General features: G+C 34.5%; 1 protein-coding gene across 2 annotated transcripts in view; it reads left to right on the forward strand.

Annotated features, from left to right (window-relative positions):
- LOC149801716 (glycosylated lysosomal membrane protein-like) overlaps positions 1 to 14207 on the forward strand; it is a 32879-nt gene extending 18672 nt beyond the window's left edge. Inside the window, exons 6-8 of one of the 2 annotated variants that reach the window (XR_016420718.1) lie at positions 4230 to 4516; positions 7019 to 11342; positions 11772 to 14207. Coding sequence is in view for 1 of the 2 variants with exons in the window: in XM_089956009.1 (XP_089812135.1) it covers positions 4230 to 4516; positions 7019 to 7214 (483 nt within the window). In the remaining variant the exon portion in view is untranslated. Of the gene's footprint in view, positions 1 to 4229; positions 4517 to 7018 lie in introns of both variants that reach the window. The other variant, XM_089956009.1, reaches the window with a different exon arrangement.
- The last annotated feature ends 4324 nt before the right edge of the window (positions 14208 to 18531 follow it).

Below are 18531 nucleotides of genomic sequence, written 5' to 3' on the forward strand. Positions count from 1 at the left end.
AAACCTGTGATCTCCTGCATCCAAAGGAGACCCTGGAACCACTTAGGCTACTGGGGTGAGTCATGGTTATGTGTCTGTCACACATTTGAGGTTTGCACAAGGAAATAAATGAACTCCTGTTTTTATAAATCATTTATTGGAGACAACTGCTGGAAACTTGAACATACATAAACATGTATATAGCTGAATACGGCATATAAATTTCCATCAACATGCTATGGTATAAGCTAGAATGCTTATGTTTTCATTTCAGGAGATTTAATGACAAATAAATGTATTTATGATTTTAAGACAATTAAAATAGTGAACAGAAACAAAATTTCATAACATGTAAGAGTAGAATAGTCAGAAATTTACAACTAAGATACTTCTAACAATTGGATGACAACAAATTTAAAAAAAGAAGCTCGTTACATTAGTGAAATTAATTAAGATGATAGACAAGTAAGAAGGAAATTTAGATATGAACAATGTATGTTACCTGTCAGGAAAAAGAATTGTAACTCACGTGACTTTATATCCACATGCTAGGACAGAAATGACTGGAATGTCCATGCTGAACTTGCACCCAGTGAGCATGGAAGAGTCAAGCATACACTTTGATCACATGACCATGGTAAAAAGCATGGAGCAGTTACCATATCTATCATTATAAAATAAACTTCTGTATGTTTCGGATTGGTAGATTTATGTCAGTGGCTGTACGGTTGCAGATTTCAGGTTTTATCACCTCTACCAATGTATTGCCAATAAATCTAGAATTGCTTTAGTGTATACACTCATGTATATCAGAATCGCCAGTAAATCTTGAATTGCAGACCTGCCAACCCTTATGATTTTGCCATTAGACTTACGAAAAAGACCCTTAAAATACTTACAGAATAAAAGGAAAAACTACAGAAATATGATTGTTGCAGTAAAATCTGGATAATCGGCTCATCTGTTTTTGATTAGGATCTGGGTTTTATATTAGCTTTAGTGGAATTAGGCTGAGAATCAGACTGACTTTAATGTAATACCTTAGACACTTTAAACTGCACATAATTTTCCATGAGAAGTATCTGCATGATCAAATTGTTGATTCCATAAGTTTTAAAAATGGCGTCCAGCTACCGATACGTGTTAAAAAAGAAGGGAAAAATAATCCTCATGAAAAAGTTTTAATAATCAGTACAGAATAATGAAAAGGAGTATTCAGATTGTTCTGAATAAAAGCAGGAAGGGACACAAATACGTTTATTGGACATCACATGTCGATTTGAGTATTTCACATGGTGGAAGATACCATTGCCTAATGTTAAATGATGGAAAAAATCCAAGGATTAGGTGAAGTTGAGAGATAGCATCAAGCAATTGAACTGCATAGGGTTTGGAACTAAAGTTTGTGCTTTTGTACTAGAGGCAAATAAGGTGTATGCATACTTTACAAACTTTTCAGATGACCATAATGTTTGCTGTCAATGCATCAGTTTGGAATACCAGACTTTTTAAATACACATTTTCCAACTTGACAATAGCAGTACATGATATTTTGTTGCACCTTACTGAAAAGTGGTCAATCTTATGGGAAAAATTCAGCTGCCTTGCTGAGATGATCTTGTTAGGGTTGGCAGGTTTGGAATTGCATTAGTGTATCCATTCATGTATGTCAGTATTGTCAGTGAATCTAGAATTGCATCAGAGTATCAACTCATGTATATAACATTGCCGATAAATCTAGAATTGCTCTAGTGTATACACTCATGTATATCAGCATTGCCAATACATCTAGAATTGCATTAGTATATCCACTCTTGTATATCAGCATTGCCAATAAATCAAGAATTGCATTAGTGTAACCACTCTTGTATATCAGCATTGCCAATAAATCAAGAATTGCATTAGTGTATCCACTCTTGTATATCAGCATTGCCAGTACATCTAGAATTGCATTAGTGTATCCACTCTTGTATATCAGCATTGCCAATAAATCAAGAATTGCATTAGTGTAACCACTCTTGTATATCAGCATTGCCAATAAATCAAGAATTGCATTAGTGTGTACACTTATGTATATCAGTATTGCCAATAAATCAAGAATTGCATTAGTGTATACACTCATGTATATCAGCATTGCCAATAAATCAAGAATTGCATTAGTGTATACACTCATTTATATCAGCATTGCCAATAAATCTAGAATTGCTTTGGTGTATACAATCATGTATGTTTGCATTGCCAGTGAATCTAGAATTGCATTAGTGTATCCACTCATGTATATCAGCTTTGCCAATAAATCAAGAATTGCATTAGTGTAACCACTCTTGTATATCAGCATTGCCAATAAATCTAGAATTGCTTTGGTGTATACAATCATGTATGTTTGCATTGCCAGTGAATCTAGAATTGCATTAGTGTATCCACTCTTGTATATCCACATACCCTAAAGCAAACTATTATCCTGGATTCCTAGTTTAAAAATCCTAGTGAGACCTCTATTGAAGGACAGTATTGATGCCATTGGCACAGCTACATCCCAGTTGAAGGAGTGTAATGATGCCATTGGCACAGCTATATCCCATTGGAAGGAGTGTATTGATGCCATTGGCACAGCTATATCCTGCTTGAAGGACAGTATTGATGCCATTGGCACAGCTATATCCTGCTTGAAGGACAGTATTGATGCCATTGGCACAGCTATATCCTGCTTGAAGGACAGTATTGATTGGCACAGCTTTATCCTATTTGAAGGAGAATATTGATGCCATTGGCACAGCTAAATCCTCTTTGAAGGACAGTATTGATTGGCACAGCTATATCCTGCTTGAAGGACAGTGTTGATGTCATTGGCACAGCTACATCCCACTTGAAGGACAGTATTGATGTCATTGGAACAGCTAAATCCTGCTTGAAGGACAGTATTGATTGGCACAGCTGTATCCTGCTTGAAGGACAGTATTGATGTCATTGGCGCAGCTACTTCCCACTTGAAAAACAGTACTGATGTCATTGGCACAGCTACATACCACTTGAAAGACAGTATGTCATTGGCACAGCTACATCCCACTTGAAAGACAGTATTTATGTCATTGGCACAGCTACATCCCACTTGAAAGACAGTATGTCATTGGCACAGCTGCATCCCACTTGAAAGACAGTATGTCACTGGCACAGCTACATCCCACTTGAAAGACAATACTGATGTCATTGGCACAGCTATATTCTGCTTGAAGGACAGTATTGATGCCATTGTCACAGCTATATCCTGCATGAAAAACAGTGTTGATGTCATTGGCACAGCTACATCCCACTTGAAGGACAGTATTGATGTCATTGGCACAGCTGTATCCTGCTTGAAGGACAGTGTTGATGCAGAACAAAATAGTGTAATAATTGAGAACTCTTCTAAGTCAAGATGAATTTTTGTTATGAGTCTAGAGTTAAATGATAATTATTTGACTAACCAAATGACTACTTTTAATTTCTCACACATTCTTTCCAAATTTTATACAAATGTAACTCACATTTGTTTTAAAAGCAATGTTTTGATTGGTGGCTTGACATGGAGATCATGGCCTTCTTGTTGGAGTAATGTCCCATGATTGCCTATTTTGTTAAAGCTCTGGTTATGGCAGTCTGATGATACTAGGACTCTTTAAACTGGTTAGACTCATTATACTCAAGCAAAGTTTGCTTGCAGCTTTAATGACTGAATTTGATTTTGTCTGCATTTTCAATCATCATTTTCTAAGCTTATGGCACATTATTGTTGGATAAACCTGTTATGCTATGTTTAAGTCACTGCTGATAAAATTCTATGAGCTGGGTTGTTTGTGATAAACCAGTCACTAATAGTTCTAGTTTTAGAACAAAACCACTTTTCCATTCAGCAGTAATACAGTATATTCTGTGTGAATATGTCACAAGATTTTTCAGTTTGTCTGATTTAATAACATGCAGGGTTCTTGCCACATAAATATGCATAAACGCTTTGGAGTTGGACAGTTTAATTTTGTGGTTTGTTTAATTTAAATATTTGTTACATTTTAGCAGAATGTGAAAATACAACTCTAAACTGGTGTATATGCTTTATAGTTCATTACTAGATACATTTTTTATTAACAAGAGGAAAAAGACATTTGGGAAGACTTACTTTATACAAAAAATGTTACCATTGCCCGAATACTGTTACCCATCAGTGTTGTACAGATTAAGGCATTTTCAATAGGATTTTTACAAATCATTTCTAGATTAGTAATTGGTTGACCAGACCCACCAATCAGGCAGAGGGTTGTTTTATCCAGTGGAAACCAGTCTGCTACCAGAACATTCCAAGGGGCAGAAATGTGGCAACCTATGTCAGCTACTATGGTCCATCTGGCCTGGATTCTAACCAAGATATGATGAAGCTGGTAAACAGAAGCATTCTGGGTGCTTTTGAAGAAAGTACTGCAATGCCATATAGAATGACAGCCACCAATTTCTCTTTTGGACTCAGTAAAGATGGTGGCTACACTTTGCACAACTACACAGCATGGTTTGTATTTTATTGTCTTATCAGTCAATGAAGCTACATAGGTATCACATTTCTAGAGGTGAAGTAGGTAACATAATCATACGGTTCTGTATTAAAGTTTTCTACTGTAATTTGTCATAGACACAAATTGTGTATGGCACTAAAGTTTATACATTGATCATTTGTATATATTATTATATGGCTAGAGTTAAACCTGGATAGGTTCTGTATGGCAAGAGTTTATACCTAGATAGGTTCTATATAGCAAGAGTTTATACCTAGATAGGTTCTATATGGCAAGAGTTTATACCTAGATAGGTTCTATATGGCAAGAGTTTATACCTAGATAGCTCTGTATTGCAAGTGTTTATACCTAGATAGGTTCTATATGGCAAGAGTTTATACCTAGATAGGTTCTATATGGCAAGAGTTTATACCTAGATAGGCTCTATATTGTAAGTGTTTATACCTAGATAGGTTCTATATGGCTAGAATTTATACCTAGATAGGTTCTATATAGCAAGAATTTATACCTAGATAGGTTCTGTATGGCTAGAGATTATACCTAGATAGGTTCTATATGGCAAGAATTTATACCTAGATAGGTTCTGTATGGCTAGAGTTTATACCTAGATAAGTTCTATATGGCAAGAGTTTATACCTAGATAGGCTCTATATTGCAAGAGTTTATACATTGATAGGTTCTGTATGGCTAGAGTTTATACCTAGATAGGTTCTATATGGCTAGTGTTTATACCTAGATAGGTTCTATATAGCAAGAATTTATACCTAGATAGGGTTCTATATTGCAAGAGTTTATACATTGATAGGTTCTGTATGGCAAGAGTTTATACCTAGATATGCAGAGTTTATATCTTAATTGGTTGTTGTACAGTACTGTATGGGCTAGAGTTTATACTTTGATTGGTTCTAAATGGCTAGAGTTTATACCTTGATAGGTTCTTGTACAGTACTGTATGGCTAAAGTTTATACCTTAATAGGCTCTTGTACAGTACTATATGGCTAGAGTTTATACCTTGATAGGTTTTTGTACAGTAATATATGACTAGAGTTTATATCTTGATTGGTTGTTGTACAGTACTATATGGCTAGAGTTTATATCTTGATAGGTTCTATATGGTTTGAGTTTATACCTTAATATGTTCTTGTACAGTACTGTATGGAGTAGAGTTGATATCTTAATAGGTTGTTGTACAATACTATATGGCTAGAGTTTATAGCTTAATATGTTGTTGTACAGTACTGTATGGGCTAGAGTTTATATCTTAATAGGTTGTTGTACAGTCCTAAATGGCTAGAGTTTATACTTTGATTGGTTCTAAATGGCTAGAGTTTATACCTTGATAGGTTCTTGTACAGTACTGTATGGCAAGAGTTTATACCTTGATAGGCACTTGTACAGTACTATATGGCTAAAGTTTATACCTTGATAGGTACTTGTACAGTACTATATGGCTAAAGTTTATACCTTGATAGGTTCTTGTTCAGTACTATATGGCTAAAGTTTGTAGCTTGATAGGTTCTTGTACAGTCCTAAATGGCTAGAGTTTATACCTTGATAGGTTCTTGTACAGTACTGTATGGCTTGAGTGTATACCTTGATAGGTTCTTGTGCAGTACTATATGGCAAAAGTTTATACCTTGATAGGTACTTGTACAGTACTATATGGCAAAAGTTTATACCTTGATAGGTACTTGTACAGTACTATATGGCTAAAGTTTATACCTTGATAGGTACTTGTACAGTACTATATGGCTAAAGTTTATACCTTGATAGGTTCTTGTACAGTACTGTATGGCTAAAGTTTATAGCTTGATAGGTTCTTGTACAGTAGACTATGGCTAAATGTTATTACTTTGATTAGCTGTGTACATTACTATATCGCTATAATTTATAACTCGATAGGTTCTTGTACAGTAATAATATGGCTAAAATTGATACCTCGAGAGGTTGTTGTATAGTACTGTATGTCTACAGTTTATGCATGTGGTAGGTAGCTATGTTGTTTGTCATAATTATCAGCACAGAGGTGTCATTGTGTTTCATGACAATGACAATGTTGTATGCATTAGAACTGATTGTGATAACAGAAGCACCACAATAAAAGACAGAAAACAGCATGTCTTTTAATAATAAAACAATAAGTGAAGGCATCGCATTGCTCATTTGCAAAGAGTTACTCAGTAAGTACTTGATTATCAACAGTTGATTTAGAAGTCAAGCACTTGATCAGATTGAACTTTGTTTGTATTAATTATTGTTATGGGTTTGATTATGCTCATGGCAGATTGTTAGTATTAATTATTGTTACAGGTTTCATTATGCTCATGGCAAATTGACTGCGTGATTTTCATACACTCATTTTGAAAGAGGGTTTCATTAGTTTTGGGTGCAATTTGCACATATGAGCATCCAGGTAAAAAGTACTGCTGTCTTTAGATATCCATGACAAAAATGTTGGTCTCTTCAGACAGAGTTTACTGTATCTTGTTCCTTTCAGGAGTGGTAGTATAGGATTTGGTGCACCTCCAGAGGAGAAGGTCTCTACCTTGGTAATAATTATTATAGCTGTAGGCCTGGGACTGCCAGTTGTGATCATTCTTTTTGGAGGGGTAGGAGTATGTGTCAAGAAGCAGAAGGGAAAACAAAGCAAGATTCTGGAAGAAGTTACAAGGAGCTACCCGGGACTCAATTGATCTCTTCTTTGTTCCTGTGCTTTTTGTTGTGTGGAAGAAAAATGTTGCAAAAAAAAAGTTGTTATTTAGTTTCTTTTTTTATGTTGATGTGCATTAGGTAACACGTCTTTGTACTTGTACCAGACAAATGCAAGTTGTTATTGTAAATTTCTTACTGTCATAATTCACAAACCTCAGGTGAGACATAGTTTGGTCGTAATAATTGATTTATCTTATTCTTTGTAATGACCACCCTGTATCTGTATATAGCAAAACCTCCCAAGACTGAAATTCCACTAAACCAAAATCCTTTGGACACTGACACATTTTTCTCATCTCAAATTTTTTCTTTTAATTTCAGTAAAAATCCATTCAGTAAAGCAAAATCCTCCGCTTTGAAAACCAAAACAAAGTTTCAGGCATAGATCTCATTTGTCATGAAAATGAACCCCCATAAAACTGAAAATTAGTCCAGATTTGGCCAGTCAGCTGCCATATCCGAGTTGTGAGTCAGTTAATTGTAAGAAAATAACATAGGATCATGCTTGAAGTAAAACAAATCCTGGCATATGGTCTGACACAGATTATGGCTATTGTCAACAGTGATCTTTAGGCTTTACACATGGCTAAAGTGAAGGCCAGGAAAGTTAACTGTTTATAATACAGTACCAGAGTTTTGTTGTGCAAATCAAAGGAGATTATGTTTATTTACCAATCATCTGACGATGTCAGATGTTATACACCTAAATGATCCTCAGTCAACTGACATCTTACCTAAAAACAAGGCTCACATCCTCACCTTTGATGTCAGTGCTGACAAAGAACAACAAAAGAACAATTTTGGAACAATATTCTCTCATTTTTACCAACTACTAACATTTTATCAAATCAATTAAATTTACATAAAAATACAAATCCATGTGTTGAAACCAAATAAGTATAAACAACTACAATATCAACATCTGTAGTAGCAAGATCTGTATGTTGGTAAAATATACAGTCGACACTAACTAATAGACACATTAACTCGGGGGATATAACTCATTTTAGGTGCTATTTGAAAACATTAATAAACTTAACCATTCAAAAGTGAAAATTTTACTTAACTCCATTGGCTTTTGGTCTTGATGGGTTTCCCTCAGTTTCTTATGAGTGCAATGACTATTTGATTCCACAATTATTTTGTTTTGTTCTTAATGTGTTTAAAAAAATAAAGTTTGCATAATTGCTTTTAAATAATTGTAATTGATGAAAGTTTGAACTAAACTCATTAGATATTTTGGTTATAAACCACAATGAGATAGTATCATTAATCTGCAATTTATTACTTATGTTGTTGTTATTATTATTATTATTATTATTATTACTTCAATACACCCATCATGAGATGAAGTGCATTATCTTATTTTTTCCATTTTTATGTCTGTTTCCTGTTTCATTTCTACACAACAAGTTCTCCACCATCTGCTATTACCAAACTTTGTAAATAGATTTCATTTAGGATAGTACAAATATGCCCGTTGTTTTGGGGATCCAAAGGTCAGGGTCACTATGACTGGAAGAAGATAAATGGTTTCCACGCAATATGATTAGTTCAGTAGTATATATCTGGACTGAATTTGTGGATGCTTGCGCTTGCGGTAAAGCAGATGATCAATTTTTGGATCAAAATGTCAGACATGTCTCTTACAGAGTTTTAAAAAATCCTTGAATTTGAGGAGGTGCCTTGATAACTCCTTGAAATTCGAAATGGTTTGTCATTGAAAAGGTTGGTTCTGTCATTGAAAAGGTTGGTTCTGTCATTGAAAAGTTGCTGAGTATGTTTGGCAAAGCCTTGCACTTTTCTCTTAAGGAATACAAACTGTTAAAACCTAATGAAGTATATTTGCTGTTTAAATGTAGATCTTTTGTTGCACTTTTTCCAAAAATAATGAGTAAATAAATAAAAGGGAATCAGATTGGATGGATTAAATCATACATGGCATCTGTAATTACCAGATGGAGTAGCATTTTTTTGCTCCAGTCATGTGCTGTCTAGCTTTGTGTTTTATCTTCTTATTTAGTATCTATTTATAAAGTGATAAAAACAACGTAACATATGGAAAAGTTCCATAACAAAAGAATACTTAAAAACTGTTAAAAGTGCTTATAAACTTCCTGAAAAGTCTTTGAACGTCTCTCTGTGTGACTGTACAAAGCATTCAGAGGTCAAGTCATTGACTGAAAGAACAAAAAATGTTTTCCAGACAATACATTTTGTCTGCATCATAGACTGGGACCAAATTTTGTTGATGGCTTGCTCTTGAGATATAGATGAAACCTGTTGATAATTTACTCTTCATGGTAATCTTATTATTATTATTATCATTATTATTATTATTGTTACTATTATTATTATTATTATTATTATTATTGCATTTGTGCTTGATTTTTAATTATATATAAAAATGATACAGTGATAAATATTAGGTGTGACATGTAATTTTGGTATCAGTTATTGCATATCTCATATGTAAATATTTATTTAGACAGGTAATAACTGATGTATTCACAATGCCATGACTAATGTAGTCACCATGTCATGACTAATGTAGTCACCATGTCATGACTAACGTAGTCACCATGTCATGACTAATGTAGTCACCATGTCATGACTAATGTAGTCACCATGTCATGACTAATGTAGTCACCATGTCATGACTAATGTATTCACAATGCCATGACTAATGTAGTCACCATGTCATGACTAATGTAGTCACCATGTCATGGCTGATTTATTCACCATGTCATGACTGATGTAGTCACCATGTCTTGGCTGATTTATTCACCATGTCATGACTGATGTAGTCACCATGTCATGACTAATGTAGTCACCATGTCATGGCTGATTTATTCACGATGTCATGACTGATGTAGTCACCATGTCTTGGCTGATTTATTCACCATGTCATGACTGATGTAGTCACCATGTCATGCCTGATGTATTCACCATGCCATGACTAATGTCTTCATCATGACATGACTAATGTCTTCATCATGTCATGCCTGATGTATTCACCATGTCATGACTAATGTCTTCATCATGACATGACTGATGTATTCACCATGTCATGACTAATGTCTTCATCATGACATGACTGATGTAGTCACCATGTCATGTCTGATGTAGTCACTGTGTCATGACTGATGTATTCACCATGTCATGACTAATGTATTAACCATATCATGACTAATGTCTTCATCATGTCATGTCTGATGTAGTCACTGTGTCATGACTGATGTATTCACCATGTCATGACTAATGTATTAACCATAGCTAAAAATTTTAAACAGTATCAAAAAGTCCTAATACCTGTGATACACTCTGTTTTGAATGCCTTTTATTGAAGAAGTTTCCTTTAGATTTGAAGAGTGGGAAATAGAATTAGCAATATGATGATAGTACATGTTCAGTGCCTGTGTTTGACTTGTATTACATATAATTTATGCAGTCTTCCATACCAGTTCCAGGCCAATGTAGTAATTTTTCAAATGATGTGTAGTTTAAAGACTTTGTAAATGCAACATGCTATTTGATTGGACAAACATCATTATTTATGGTATTAAAATATACAATAAACTATTTGAAAAATTTATAACATTATTTATCATGGAGTTTCTTGTGACTGAGCTATCCAGAATCAGATTTTTCCAAATTTTTGTACAGTATTTTTTACAGTACAAATTCCAATAAGGGCTTTACAAGCTCCTGATGTAAACCTCATTTGTTATGGTAGTACTTCACTTAAGGGCTTTACAAGCTTGACCTGTAAACTCCATTTGTTAATGTAGAACTTCCCCTAAGGGCCTTACAAACTCCAGTAGAACTTCCCTGTAGGACTTTACAAACTCCACGTATCAACTCCATTTGTTACAGTTGAACTTTCCTTAAGGGACTTACAAACTCCACATTGAAACTCCACTTCTTAAGATAGATCTTCACATAAGGGCCTTACAGATTTGACATGTAAACTACACTTGTTACAGTATAACTTTCTGTAAAGGCCTTGCAAACTACCTATGTAAACTCCATTTGTTACAGTAGAAGTTCATGTCAAGGCCTTACAGACTAAACATGTAAATTCCATTTACAGTAGAATATCCCATAAAGCCTTACAAACTACACATGTAAACTCCATTTACAGTAGAATATCCCATAAAGCCTTACAAACTACACATGTAAACTCCATTTACAGTAGAATATCCCATAAAGCCTTACAAACTACACATGTAAACTCCATTTACAGTAGAATATCCCATAAAGCCTTACAAACTACACATGTAAACTCCATTTGTTACAGTAAAACTTCCTGTCAAGGCCTTACAAACTACACATGTAAACTCCATTTGTTACAGTAAAACTTCCCTTAAGGGCCTTACAAAACTCCACATCTAAACTCCATTTGTTACATTAGAACTTCCTGTCAAGGCCTTACAAACTACACATGTAAACTCCATTTGTTACAGTAGAACTTCCTGTCAAGGCCTTACAAACTACACATCTAAACTCCATTTGTTACAGTAAAACTTCCTGTCAAGGCCTTACAAACTACACATGTAAACTCCATTTGTTGCAGTAGAACATCCCTTAAGGGCCTTACAAACTACACATGTAAACTCCATTTGTTACAGTAGAACTTCCTGTCAAGGCCTTACAAACTACACATGTAAACTCCATTTGTTACAGTAAAACTTCCTGTCAAGGCCTTACAAACTACACATGTAAACTCCATTTGTTGCAGTAGAACATCCCTTAAGGGCCTTACAAAACTCCACATCTAAACTCCATTTGTTACAGTAGAACTTCCTGTCAAGGCCTTACAAACTACACATGTAAACTCCATTTATCACAGTAGCACTTCCTGTAAAGGCTTTACAAACTACACATGTAAACTCCATTTATTATAGTAGAACTTCCTGCAAAGGCCTTACAAACTACACATGTAAACTCCATTTATTATAGTAGAACTTCCTGCAAAGGCCTTACAAACTACACATGTAAACTCCATTTATTATAGTAGAACTTCCTGCAAAGGCTTTACAAACTACACATGTAAACTCCATTTATTATAGTAGAACTTCCTGCAAAGGCCTTACAAACTACACATGTAAATTCCATTTGCTAAGGTAGAACATCCCATAAGGTCCTTACAAACTCCACATGTACACTCCAACTAGATCCGACGAGCATAGATGGTAGACTTTCAGTATGAGTAGTGCATTTATGAAGTTGTGAAAGAGTGTTATGGTTTATGGTGCATAGATAAATACATCCTAATTCTGATTTGGCTACAGCTGTTTGAAAAATGGCTCATCAGAGATTCAACATTAAAACTTTTGGATATTTCTTTAAAGACATGAAAAATTTCATTGTTGTGTCCTGAACATAGAAAGGAAAGTACAGAAATGCAAAAATGAAAACTGTTTAGAATCATAATTAGTTTCTAAAAAAAGAGACATTCAAGAGAAGATAAGTAGAGATTGTTTATTGTTATTAAGTCAGCGTACTCTTCACTCTAACAGGGTCAGGTACACTAAATACATACAAATGACTTCCATGATCCTGGTCTTTAACATAATATCTCAATTTTGGGACATAGCTGAGTCAGCTGACTGGTATGCCCAGCCTGCCTTCCATTTATGTGAAATGTCCGTGCCAAGGAGAGAACTTAATCTCTTTGGGTTAGTTGTAGCAGTAACCACTCCCCATTTATGAAAGCACAACCATTGACACAAACATGAATTTGACACTTTCACCAAACTCGCCAGGGAAACTTTTGATTGCTAAGGTAGAACTAACTGATTGTGAGACAGTAATCAAGTATGAAATCCCACAGGGATCTTCCATGCATTATGTATAAACAAATTGTATCTTGATGTACTAAACTAACATTAGAAGTGTATCCTTGTAGTAGAGGAATAATGCTTCTGCTGGGTGTCACAGATAGATGTAGGATGCACAGTTTCCTCCTCCTCTTGCCTGTTTTCCTAATATAATGTGATCAGGTAATATCACTGATGGAGAGATGCAAATATTTTTGTAGATTTATGTTTCTCAGACAATACTTAACTGATCACATTATAAATAATCCCTGCCATCCTTGCCCACAATGTTAAGATCTTTAAGGTTACACTCAACTAAAAAGCTGGCCCATCCAGATATAACAGTGGCCACCTAGCAGGTTGGAAGGGGAGTTAACCTGTAAAACTTGCTTCCCTTTGTCTACGTTAAAAAAATAATATATATATATATATGTAGACAAATGTTTTTTTAAATATTTTCTAGTAGGGTGCTTTCATAGGTAGCAGAAAGTTATCCTATGTAATGTGATCAGGTAACTATTATTGAAGAAAAATAATTTACTAACAAATTTGCTTTCTTGATGGTTGTAGAGTTACAATAGTTATCATAGGCAATAATCAATCTAGTAGCACAGTGCACTTACGCAGCTGTTCATGTGCAATAAAGAAAATGTGGGTATGTGAGAAAGCTTACCAGTAGCTTCATGTGGATCAGTGGTTCTTCCCAGGGTCTACCTGGGTTCTTCCTCACTAAATATACTGGTTGCCATATTTTGCCTATAATGTTTACACAGATGGCATTAAACCTCACAAAACCTAATAATATGATTCAACGATTTTTATCAGCCGGTGTTTCAAGTGAACTGGATAATTTTGTGCAGCTTTTTATTAACACAAAAACTGAAATAGTATACAGTCTCTCTCCCTTCAGGGGAGACAGGAAAATAAAAACAATATGGGTCTCAGTTGCTATGATCTTTTTTATATTGTTGATTGTTACTTAATATCAACATATGTAATAGTATTATTCCTTCATCAGAAGGACACTATTGTAATGAAAGCATCTGCTCTTGGATTTTTTCATGCATTATTTATTGTAATTTTTAAAAAAATTTATCAAGTTAAATTGTAATCAATACTTTATTAAATTTGACAAATAAACAATAAAAATGATATACAGAGCTTTATTTATGTCTTCATATTTTGGTGCATAATTTATTTATGGTACCGACTGAATTAAATAGTAGGTGTTTTACTTTTGCATTTGCTTAATATGTTTGAAATTCTTTTAAGCTGAATTGTTTTATCTAATGTTGATGGAATGCGTAAAGATATATTGAAATCAATATTAAATGTGTCAGATAACATTTAATTGTGTGTTGATATGTTCAGATGAGAGGTAAATTGCTTCTCATTTTTATTTGTTCACAGTCAAATAAATCTCAATCTTGTTTTAAAACAGACTTATGCACTATGTGGAAGCATCTATCATTAATGTGTGGGGTAATGGTGTTTTGCAAAAATGTTACTGTGTGGTGATAATTTGATCATATGACGGATAATTTGCTTGTTTTGAAAAGACTAGTAAAAACCATGTCATTGGTTTGAAGATCTTTCCTTATCTTTAGCATCAGAGAAATACCAACACAATAATAGTTTCTTTGAATAATTTTAATTGGTAATCATTTCATATTTATTATGGTAATTAGGTAGATGTGGGAGCTCTATAGTAAACACATTTTCCATCTGTCAGTATATCAAACCATGTCTGTCTCATCATGTGTCTTGTAATCACCATAGCACAGCAAACTTTCCACATAAATGGATGTCATTTAGTGGGAGAATTTGCCTTTTACTTGTAGACGTGCCTTGTAATGGTTTAATCATTTTAGGTCCTATTTGACAGAGTTGTTGCCCTTTTCTCCCTCAGTATTACATGTTCACCACAGCAGATCATTGTAACAATCAAAATTCAGAGATCATTCAGTGTGTAGTTTGGTGTGTACAATGTCACATAGTCCTAGATGTGACTTTTAAAAAATTTGCATTAATTCTGTTTTTAAACAGAGCCATGGACTTGATAATTGGCTTTATATCTTAACATGGGATGCTGATTGTATCCAGCATTGCTTGGCAACCTTTACACATAATTTGGATGTTATTTGATGAGTGAATTTGGCTTTTACATTTAGATGTGCCCTTTAAAGGTTTCATCTTTTCAGATCCAGTTTGACAGTTTTGGCCCTTTAACTATCACTATTACTTCACCACTAATACAGCCCCTTATAATCAGCATATCGGGGGAACAGTTAAGCATTTTTGATACAATTTAGTAAGTACATTGTCTCGGGACAGAGAAGTACCTTTATGGGTATTGTCTTGTTGATTTGCACTATAGATAGAGTAATGGCCCTTGAAAATTTCATATCTTCATATGCTTGTAATTGGCATAGCTCAAGAACTATTCAGCATACATGTATTTGGAAACAGTGGTTTTCATCATTGTCTCATGGCTTTACATATCTTATTGTGTTTTTAAAGGGTTTTTTTCTCATGCAAGAGAGTTGTGTAGACGTCATGGTTTGTCATCCTGTCTTTGGCTTCTACAAGATACTTTATAACCTGTTGATCCAAATTGATGAGGTCTTAAAGGAATTGATTTCTAGTATTCCATGACATTATTTACAGGAGTTATGGCCCTTAAGTCCCATTCTCCTATTGCATGAATTAGATCTTGAATGAATTAGATTTACAGTGTTCAGTGCCATCATTTACAAGATGCATTGCTCCTGAGAGTCTGTCTTCTGCGAACTTTGGTTTTCAACATAATTTCCTGGGTTTAAGACCCCTGCTGAGCAGAGGACTCTTAACAATTCACCCATCATTATTAATTCCAGTAACCACTCCAGTGGCCTAGTGGTTAGAGTGTCTGCCTCAGATGCAGGAGGCCGTGGGTTCGATCCCCAGCTAATTCATACCAAAAACTTACAAAAATGGTACTAACAGCTGCCTCACTTGGCGCTCAGCATTAAGAGGTTAGTGTTAGGACTGGTTGGCCTGGTTTCAGGATAATGTGACTGGGTGGAACATCATGCTACATGTCTGTGGCATGATGTCCCAGTGCTAGACATCACTATAAACTGCCACACATCAGAAACAAAGTGATATGACTAAAGATTTGTTAAAGCAACATTAAAAATACAAGTCACACACATGCACTCACACATTAATTCCAGTATATGTACCACATGGTTGACTCTGTAATTGTTTTTGTGGAATACTACTTCAAGCTTTTTTGATGCATAATCTTTGTAGTAGGAGTCCCTCTGTGTAAGTTTTTATTACACATCTATTTAATCATACATACTTGATCTGGTTTGATGCAGCTCTTCAGTCCATAAACTCCATATCACACACCCAGATTCGAACGACTTATTATGTATTTTCTTTGATGTCCACACATATATTTATAGATGCAGTGAATTAAACTTTTTTAATAAATCTTAGTTCATTTGGAATTTTATAAATACAATAAAGCTACAAATATTTTGAAAGTGTAAAAGAGGGAGTATGCAATAAACACAAAACTGTATTCATGTTTTGTTCCAAGTCAAGGAAAGAACTCATTCGATATGGCTCACAAATATTTCTCAACCTGCTGGCTTTGACATAACTCTGTGCCATAGCAAACTCATTTTCTCCCCACTGACTTTCAACAAAATATGTAAGCAATTTTTATGTTTATATCCATGATTTTAAATAGCTTCTTGATTTCCGTTATCAGCAGACAAATATATTTGGATTCTCTTGGGTATTACCATTCTTCCTGTCTTTGAATTCTCAAATGTTGCAATCCTAGAATTTGAATAAATTTAAAGAATGGAAAAGCTTCATAGTTAAATGTGATTACATTATTTAAGGCACAATTTTAGTCTCATATGAAAAACTGCATTTGATAATTAAATAAAGTCACTGAGATTAGGTCAGAGTTGTCCCAACATGGGCTGTTTTCCTTTTGGTCCAGATTGTCAGGTTTCTGTACTTTGAGCAAATCTACAGTAAGGATTAAGTTGCACAGAGGGCAAAGTCAAAAGTTCAGAGATCGAGCCAAACTTTCAGATCTTAGAGTTGATATGAAAGATATAATTACATACCAGACTAGATAATGTGATTGACTTTTTAATTTCAGTGTAACTATTGCTTCTGTGATACATAAAGTAAGAATGTTTATGTGGACTATGATAAAGTCCACCCCTACTTTTGTCACCAAAATAGATGGTTTCTATTGGCCTTTAACCTCAATGTTAACTAAAAATGATACTTGTGGAACTCCAATGATTCGAGGATACAATTATTGATTCAAACAGTCGCAGTCGCCTTACGTTATACATTATATGTTTTAAGATCTTGAGTTCAATCTTGGTATCATAACATTTTTAAAGTGTTCAATTTATTGGGATATTGTTAGAATCATTTAACTTTCAAGATTTTCATAGACTTGCCTAAATTTTTCTGAATTCTATTACATCTCACTTGGTAGCTAAATAAGAAAAAGTTACATGCTCAGAAAAGGGTCATGATATCATTTTATGGCAAGCACAGTCTTTGGTTAACTCACATTTCTAATCATTTGACAAAATAACAAGAAAATGTGATAAATGACTGGTTACTTCTTCACCCAAAATGATAGTAAGGTTACAAGCTGACTTGATTAAACTTTACGCATTCCAGTGTGTATCATGTTTGTTTCACCTCATTCATGCATTTCCACTGATGCTTTTAGGTGTACAAAAATCTGTCTTGATTTCCTTTAAAATTGTGCACAAGTGTTCATTCAAGTGATTGTTTCATGGCTAAGACAGCATTTTGAAGACTCCATCGGCCACTGATGAAATTCTATGAAACTGTAATATAGTCACATGTAGCACAATTTAAATCGATAGCCATTGTTGCACTCTAATCCCTCAATGATTTTTAAAAAAAATATTTACCATCTATACTCGCTTAAAAGTGGGGTATAATTGCAAATAACAAAGATTCTGATCAGCTGTAGCATAATGCACATGCAGAACAGGTGTTTTTTTTTTTCTTCTACTGATTACTTTTATCAAACTGCACAGACCAAGATCTGCCAGTACATTATGCGATGGCAGATCTGGGTCTGTATTGATTGCAGTTGGACTTGTCTTATAACCGAGTGTAGACAGGAGTTCTACTGTCATAGAACAAATGAGTTATACAATGTCCTTTTATATGTTGTCTAGTGTTCGTCATTCATGGGAGTAAGTAGTTATGACTACACCTCCCTAACATTTTGAGAGGATTGCTATTAAACTTTACATGCACATTCATCCCAAGGTCAAGTCTTAAATGAAACTGATGCCACTTGAACATGCAATATGGCTGCTAAAAATCTTGTTATTACTACTTCTACTGAATGGATGGTTAGGTAGACCTGGGGTTTTCTCAAAAAGTATTCACGTGATTTTAATTCGTC

This window comes from Sinohyriopsis cumingii, chromosome 4, assembly GCF_028554795.1.
Source record: "Sinohyriopsis cumingii isolate HCF-2022 chromosome 4, ASM2855479v2, whole genome shotgun sequence".
Classification (NCBI taxonomy): Eukaryota; Metazoa; Mollusca; class Bivalvia; order Unionida; family Unionidae; genus Sinohyriopsis; species Sinohyriopsis cumingii.